Source organism: Etheostoma cragini, chromosome 24 (genome assembly GCF_013103735.1).
Source record: "Etheostoma cragini isolate CJK2018 chromosome 24, CSU_Ecrag_1.0, whole genome shotgun sequence".
Lineage (NCBI taxonomy): Eukaryota > Metazoa > Chordata > Actinopteri > Perciformes > Percidae > Etheostoma > Etheostoma cragini.
In genome coordinates this window covers 3,148,888-3,157,464 of record NC_048430.1, presented here as the reverse complement: position 1 = coordinate 3,157,464, position 8,577 = coordinate 3,148,888, and the positions used below count along the sequence as shown (strand labels likewise).

Below are 8,577 nucleotides of genomic sequence, written 5' to 3'. Positions count from 1 at the left end.
TGCGCCGAGGCAGGAGCTCTGAAAGCCGCAAACAGCCATCGGCAACTGAACGCAGTCCTTCGGTTTAAAAGACGAAAAACATGGTGTCTGCTGCGGTGCTCTTTCTTTTAACTGTCTTTTCTGTCTGTGGTGAAGCTGCAGCAGAAAGGAAACTAGTATATGTGACTGTGGTGAGTAATATTAATATAATTAATATAATAACGCTGTCTTGAACTTTGCAGCAGTTAGACTCGTTCGGAACTATATTCAAAATGTAGGATATTTTCTGTTTTCTTTGCTTCTCTGTTAACATGTGTATTCCTTTGAACACAAATTGAGTCTATCCGAAATTATGTGAGTATTTTAGTAAATTCGGCATATTCATAATTGACCTAGCTAGCAGTAACACTTTTTCTTAAAGAAGCTCATTTTGTGTTTGCTTGCTAGAAACGTTAATGCATTGTTTTAGAATCCAACGGGCTAACCCTTTACAGGAGTGGACATGTTGTTGATACAACATTGAAATTGAACAATAAATGAATATATTTGAATTAGAAAACTAAAGGTAAGGTACGTTTTGAATTCCGAGTCGCGAGACTCCAACGGAACGAGCAAAGACGGCGCTCCAAAAACAGCTGGCACTTTAAAGCAATGATTGAGGTCTTCTGACCTCTCATGCTGAGGCCATTTCTGTTAAATGTGCCTTACCAAGCCTTACCTGTCCAACCTGTTAAGCGGTTCTCCCACTTTAGGCACATATACAGTGTACATTTGCATGTCCTTCTTTTAGTGCAGTCTTCTGTTTACAGAGGAGCCAAGTGAGTATCAGTAATCAAAACTTGAATCAATGACAGAACAATGTTCCATTAAAGTTTACCGTTACAGGAATCAAATCCTATCTACGGATACATTTAAAATGAAGGATTTGATGGTTAAAATTTTGGGATGAGAGCGCCATATTTTTCCCAAAACTCTTTTCTAATTAATGACTGATGCCAGTTCTTTAAATCAACATTCCAGACCTTGGTCACACATTTGTCATAATCTCTTCTTCATCTAAATCTCTGGTATGAGGATGAGTAGGTTCTGTTTCTCTTCCCTCTGTTCCTTTCTTTGTACAGACATTAGATTTTCTCACATGACAGTTGTTGCAACAGACTTTGAGGAACTTAATGTTACATGTTCTTATCATTGCACTCATTCTTCAAAATGGTTGGTTAGTTGTCTGTAACATAGCTGATCATGGAGCATATAAGGACCTTCTAAAGAAATAATCCACCCTTCAAATAGAGTTTACACACTCTTTCAACTATTTGCAACGGATCAGTCATGCACGCTCTCTACACCAGAGAGCCAGATTCCCACACTTCTCTGAGGTGGCTCAAACAGTGAAACTGCTCTACTTGAGTAGACAGCTGATGTGGTGGAATCCAGTAATAAGACCTAATTGACTGGATACAGATATAACTTTCAACCTACATCGAGATTAGGCTTTGCACCACTAGTTCTGTTATATATTATCAAAGGAGTAGTTTCAAGTCAAGGGTCCAGTTCATAGACATGTCCCTGTAATCACTTATTTAATGCCTTTGGCCCCCCTTTATTATTGTCCTTTCTTCCTTCTTTTGTTTCTGGACATGGTCATTGTAAGGCCCTTGCAAATCACACAAGTAGGCCTGCAACAAGTCCCAATTTTGCTGGACATTGAATTGTTTAAGAAATTTTTGCGGTCAACAATATAGTTGGCTGTTAGTGAAATAATGTTTTTGATAATTCATGTTTGGATTCTTCAGTTGCCATGTGTTGCCTGTTTGTCAGCAGTCTGGACTTAATGATAGCCAGTGAGACAGAAAATTGGGACAAAGCTTTTTGGTTGATTCTTTTTCAGAGGAGCTGCTCGGTGTTAACAAATGTTGCATGTTTAAATAAAGTGGAATAATCAGCGTCATTTAAAAAGCAATATTAAGTACAGGTATCTACTCTCAAGCAGTAGACAATTGGGCCCCTAGGTAGGAAACCGGTGAAATTTGTATTTGCTGACAGTCAAGTAATCGGCTTGATCACGTGCCTTCCAGCCAACTACAACAAAAACTAACCCTCGGGTAAATGCATTTCATGTAGTCATGTTGGATTTATTTGCAGCTCTATTTATAGACTTTCAAATACGTCAGTATCAAATTGTACAATGATTCTGCTGATAGCTAACTCTTAATCTTTTCACCAAATTACAGTATGTTCCTTCTTTAGTCATTGTGTAGCAATGATGAGATTTTTTCAAACAGCTGAGTCACTTGAAAAAAGTGATAGGAATTGCCGCAGTGAAAGTTTTTAGCTTGAAGTTCCACTGTAAAGGGGAAACGGTGTGTTGTAAGTTGGTTTTTGCCTGACATCTCTTTCTCCCCCCCCCCCCCCCCCCCCCAGTTGTTCCGGCATGGTGACAGGTCTCCAGTCAAAGCTTACCCTACTGACCCACACCAAGAGAGCGCCTGGCCACAAGGGTTTGGACAGCTATCACAGGCATGAGAAATATTCTCTAGTTGGAGGATTGCATTGCTTCAGCACCTATGGTGTCTTGCGTACTTCTATAGCTGCAAAACCATTTCTGCTACATTTACAATTCATATAGCAATGAGTGCATTGTTTCATGCAGTATTCTTTGTTGATACATTTCCATATTTTGATGAGCTTTTCTTGAAAAACATGATTTATTGTGTACTGTTCCTATCAGTTGTCTATACATCTCAGCCATTGTGTACAGTACAACCTCAATTTAAAAATGCTCAATGTTGCACAGTAATGTAGAAAAGCTTATTATGGTGGCATGCACACATTTGAATTATTACTGGTAATATGCTAGATCAAAGTCTGCAAAATCACATTCAGTTCCATTGTATATATGACATTGCCATTTAATTACCTGTAGAGTTTATGAGTTACGGGCTGTAATGCATTAAAGGCATGCATCCGTAACTCAACCAATACATTTAGGTCAATGGGTTTTCATATAATTATAAAGTAATCCAAAAATCAATTAATGTCACGCATAATTTCTTAAGGAAATTATTATCAAGTTTATTCATTCAAACCTGATATTTTGATGTTATTGCCCCACTTTATAGATTTTCTGTTGTTCATAAGTGTAAAAGGTTTGAAAGGTTAAGTATATTCAGGGATGACATCAGCAATAAAATGTCAGTTCCTCTCGATGTGTGTTTTCAGAAAGGGATGCGGCAGCACTTTGGTCTGGGTCAGTTTCTGAAGAAGCGATACAAGGGCTTCCTTAACGAATCCTATGAGAGACACGAGGTAACGCTCTGCTTACAGATCACACACCCCGCCACTAGAACGCTTCCAGACAGACGCTGATTCATGTGAATATCCCATGTGGGTGTTCTGAAGGGTTCCCACTGGGGCTGCGATTCCCGCAGCATGATGACCGTGTTTTCCTATGGATTTCTGTTCATCATAACACTTGAACTTGTACATTACCAAAGTTCTTCTAGTTTTCGCAAATTAAATCGCAAATTGTAGGAGTGGAATTTTTTGTTGTTGAAATTTAGACTCAGTTTTTTCCCCCTAGAATCATGATTTACTTATTTAAATATTTTTTTTTCTTTTTTTTACCACTGGTTCAATTTTTTATCAATTCTGCACCGCCGACGGCAATTACATCATATCCGTTTGCAGCAAATCAGGAGGGAAAGCATAAAATCCTTATGTACTTCTTTATAAATGAAATAGATGGCCGACTGATTCTTTTTAGAAAACAAATAGTTTTAGAAATGTCTCATGATATATTGTCTCTAGAAGTGTCTTAATCAACGTTTGTTTGGAAAAGAAAATTGATATACTCTCCAATCGAATCCGCAATGAATGAAATAATCGAATGGGGTCAAAAGCATATCATGGCAGCCAGTAATGTGGACTGTTTAAGGCTTTGACGACTGTTTGTAAATCCGTTGGATCTCTCACTGGCAACTCCTTTGTCCTCAGGTCTCCGTTCGCAGCACAGACTACGATCGCACCCTGATGAGCGCTGAGGCCAACCTTGCAGGTCTGAACATCAACTAACTCCTCGTCCTCCTACCTCTCCTCCTTCTACCAGCAATACTTCTCTTTCTAGTACATTTCCTTCTCACACTAACAGCCTCTTGCGTTCATCCAGGTCTCTACCCGCCCTCCGGTCAGCAGATCTTTGAAGAAAACTTACCGTGGCAGCCAATACCTGTACACACGGTGCCACAAAGTGAAGAGAGGGTATTTACATAATGGATAAAGGTGTATTAGTGCTCCTCGCTGAAAGTGATTCAACACACTTTTTCTGAACTTTCTGTCTTCGTCTCTTTTTTTAGCTACTCTCGTTTCCTTTGGGTGACTGTCCTCGCTACAAACAGCTGATGAACGAAACGGAACACACAGAAGAATTTATTAATGTTACCAACACATACCAGGTACAGGAAGGTCGGGGGGGGGGGGGGGGTTATGTGACATCAAAAGGAGAATAAATTCTTTGCCTATATACTGTATGTTGGATTTTCTTTGGGCCCAATTCTGATATGTTCTAGTCTGAATATCTCAAATGTGTTCTAAACCATATTATGCCATTTTTTGAGGTTTTCAAAGATGATACAAATGTTCCTCTCTTCAGGACATTATAGAGCTGGTGAGGAATAAAACCGGACTGAATAAGACTAATGTGGAATCCGTCTGGAGCGTGTACGACACACTCTTCTGTGAGGTGAGAACACACACACACACACACACACAATCACCACCCTCAAAAACAAGAAGTTAAGAGCAGAATTGAAAATAGGAAAAACTATTATTTCTGTTGAGTTTTTGTATATACAATAACATATTTGTGTAATGATTCTCTGTAATGAATCTGTGAGACCTTTGGTGGAAACAATCAATTACTTTTAAATTATAAAAGTATAAACTATAGTATATTATGTGAGATCTTCGCAAGTTAAGTTAGAAAAGGTAAGATAGGTAAGAAAGTGGTGAAGCTAGATTTTCAAGTAGGAAGAAGTCGAGCAGTAAAAACAAAAAAAGATGTCCTAGCTAATTGGTTTACGACCTATGTTGCCTTCATTTCTAAAAAGAGAGCCCAGTTCAAGACACGATTCTCAAGCTGATGGAAATGAAACAGACCCAGGTTTAGTGTAACTTTCCGGCGGGCGAGACTGTAACTGACCAAATCTCACGCGCTGGTTAATTTAGTCTTGTGACTCAGCTGACCTCGTCAGTTTTTAAGGAACATATGGAAAACAAGCTATTAGAGGAACTGTGCATCTGGTACTGCTTTCACATCCATGTTTTTGTCTTATCCAGCACACAAAGGTCACTGCTTGCATTTCAGCATACCACCAATCAATATTCTGTATTACTGTCAAAACATATGCCAACATCAGTATCTTTAATGTTACATTTTTCAAATATTCAGGAATAATGTTCACATTATTACGAGTCAAATACACACACGATAGTGTGGGATTTGAAGTAGGAGCTAATTGTAAACTCAGGGACAGCTGGGTCACTGAGTACAGCCATTAAATGAGCAATGTGTGAGAGGGGTGTGCAGGCAGAGGACTGCTGACAAAGTGCTTTCAGACCCTGTTCTAGTCAAATGTCTTTTTCATGGTTTTCATCATTTTCACTGTGTTTTTTGTGTCTGAATTCAGTCCCGTCACAACATGACTGCTCCTGACTGGGTGACTCCTGATGTCATGGAGAAGCTCAGAGTGCTCAAAGACTTTAGTTTTCAGGTAGGAGTAGTGGCAATATGTCTGGTTTCATTCAGGACGCCTGGTGTCTCATGATGCTTCTTTGTATTTAAACGTGGGGGTAATCTAATGATGATGTTTGATGTTACATTTTCCCAGGTTATGTTTGGGTTCTACAAACAACAAGAGAAGAGCCGGCTACAGGGAGGTATGTGTGTGTTTTAGTGTAATTGAAATGTTACACAAACAGGAAGGAATTGTGTATTTGAATTGTGTGTTGGTTGGGGGCCATTTTCAGCAGTGGATTAGTCCACATTTGGTGCTCTAATGAGTATTTTGGGCAGCCAGACAGTGTGTGTAGGGTTGAGTCAAAACAAACTACAGTTCATGCTAATTAAGGAACATGGTACCCAGTGCAACACTGTGGCTCATTGAGGTGTTTTTAATAGTTTTTGGACAACATTGATTGGAGCTCTATGGCACAGATGAATATTCAGGCTTTGGATCCATACATGTAAGTAGGATACATTCATGAACTGCTGTCTGTCTTTTAGGTATCCTACTGGGTGAAATAGTAAAGAACCTTTCCGACATGTCCGTCCCAGACCCAAAACAGAGACTGAAAATGATGATGCTTTCAGCGGTAAGAATTGCTTTTTGAATACTGGTGGGTTGATTTTTCAGTTTTTAACTTCAATGGAGCCAGGTTAGCGGTTTCCACTATTTCCAGTCTTTATGCTAAGCTAAGCTAACCTGGCAGTGTAGCTTTCCATTTCGCATACAGACCTGAGAGTGGTATTGACCTTTTTATCTAAGTCTTGGAGAGATAAAAAGAGCAAGTTAACACTTTTCCCACTAACTATTCCTTTAATGTGCGGATGTTTGTCCACAGCATGACACCACTGTCACCGCTCTACAGGCCAGCTTAAATGTGTTCAATGGACTACAGCCGCCATATGCCTCCTGTCAAATATTTGAGCTGTACAGGGACAACGGGTAAAACACACCCACACACACTATACTGCAGATAATACCCGTAACCATATATTGACACAGAGACTTCATTTGATACTGAGGAGCTGATACCAAAAAGAAAGTAAAAAATATGCTAAGTGGATTAAGACTTTTACTTGAAATGTAACACAACCAGACCCAGCTGCTGTTGATAAAATTCCCGAGGACTTATGTACCAAAATTGCTGTGAGACTCCAAATATTTCATTATACTGATCAGTCGTTTTATTCCTAATGGCTATTGGGACTATTTATGGGTCCAACCTGCTGATAGTGGACATGACATCAGACAATCAAAGACTGTAAAACACTTTCTCTCTGTGTCTTCCAGCTCTGTTTCAGTGTCGATGTTCTACCGGAATGACAGTGCAGTGGAGCCGTACCCTCTGCAGTTACCGGGCTGCTCTCTTGACTGCCCCCTAGATGAGTTTGTGAGAATTACAAAACTCTCTATTTCAGAAGACAGGGACAAAGAGTGTCAAGTGAATTCTGAAGGGAGAGATAAAGGTGAACACACTAAAAACTCAAGGTTTCTAAAACTGACAGTGCCACCATTGATTAATTTTCTCTATTCCTTGTTCGTCTTCAGAAGTGATTATCAGTCTGGCAGTGTCGGGCAGTCTGCTCTTCATCCTCATCGTCGTCCTCCTTGGCGTTATTTGTTTGCGGAAGGAGCCAATTAGCAGACAGGGGTATCAACATGTGGTCAGCCAGGATGTCTTAGATAAATCCTGACAGAAGCACAAACTCCTGCCTAGGAGATCAACAAGCCTGGCATCTTGGGACAGCAGCGATGACGATGAACTTTGAACTCTGAACCTCCAGAGGTACCTTTTTGATGGTTTCACCAACACACTCGGGTTGGGACCCACGATAATATTATTATTTTTTTTTAAATAAACTGAGTCCGTCAGTTTATTTATTTCATTTTTCATTTTTAAGATTTTGGAGGAGCACAGCTTTTGAAGGCTGTTTCTTCATCACTCCAAACTAACAGGAGTGAAACATTGTTTGAGGGACCAAGATTGATTTCTACATCAAGAAAACATAGTGGTGAAAACATTTGTCAGCTAAAGTAACAGCTGTGTGTGTGTGTGTGTGTGTTCCCACGTGGTCTGGTCGGGTCAGCCAAATTATGTCATGATCTTAACAAATATGTCCCAGATTTCTGCTAGGATCGATTTCTTTAGACAGAGAAGGAGAGAAAAGAAGACGGAGAGAGGGGAAGACGTGCAGCAAAGGGCCAAAGGCTGGACTCAAACCCAGGCCACTGCAGATAGCACTGAGCCTTAATGGTACGCACCCTACCCGGTAGGCTACCAGGCACCCCCAATCCATATCTTTTTGTGTGTTTTGGAACTTAATGGCTGCAGAAAAGTTTTGAAAGTCAATGGAAAAATAGTGACAAAGTTTAGATTTAAATAATGTAATAATGGCCTGGAAACCATAATTACAAATAATGGTTCAATAGTAATATTACATTATTACTGGATCATGGGAAATGGTAATTTCATTGTAAAATCTTAAATAAAGCTTAAAAATATTTTGTAGTGTTTGGCATTATGCTTTTGCTTCTGGCTCCGTTGTTTTTTGTTGTCTTTAACTGATTACAAAAGGCTTAAGATGTGGAATTAATTCAGATGGGATCAGCTAAAACTGTTATATTGAATCCCAGTTAAGATGTTTAAAGTGTTGAAGAAAAAAAAAAAGGTTCACTTGTTTTTAAGTGCACGATACATTTTGTTTTTGTGTGTGTGTCTATGTCTATGTGTGCAGGTGTGTTCATGATTCACCATGTGTTGGCTCATCTGTGGTCTCGTCCACGTATATGTGCACGTTAGCTCTTCGGCCTAATTACC

General features: G+C 39.5%; 1 protein-coding gene across 1 annotated transcript; it reads left to right on the top strand.

Moving 5' to 3' along the window:
- On the top strand, positions 1–7,895 carry acp2 (acid phosphatase 2, lysosomal). The gene is made up of 13 exons (XM_034864504.1): positions 1–170; positions 2,401–2,496; positions 3,199–3,285; positions 3,973–4,033; positions 4,145–4,236; positions 4,332–4,430; positions 4,628–4,717; positions 5,664–5,747; positions 5,865–5,913; positions 6,260–6,348; positions 6,598–6,701; positions 7,050–7,225; positions 7,308–7,895. Exons 1-13 carry the CDS (start codon positions 81–83, stop codon positions 7,451–7,453), a joined length of 1,263 nt encoding a protein of 420 aa, XP_034720395.1. The 5' UTR covers positions 1–80; the 3' UTR covers positions 7,454–7,895.
- Positions 7,896–8,577: the final 682 nt, after the last annotated feature.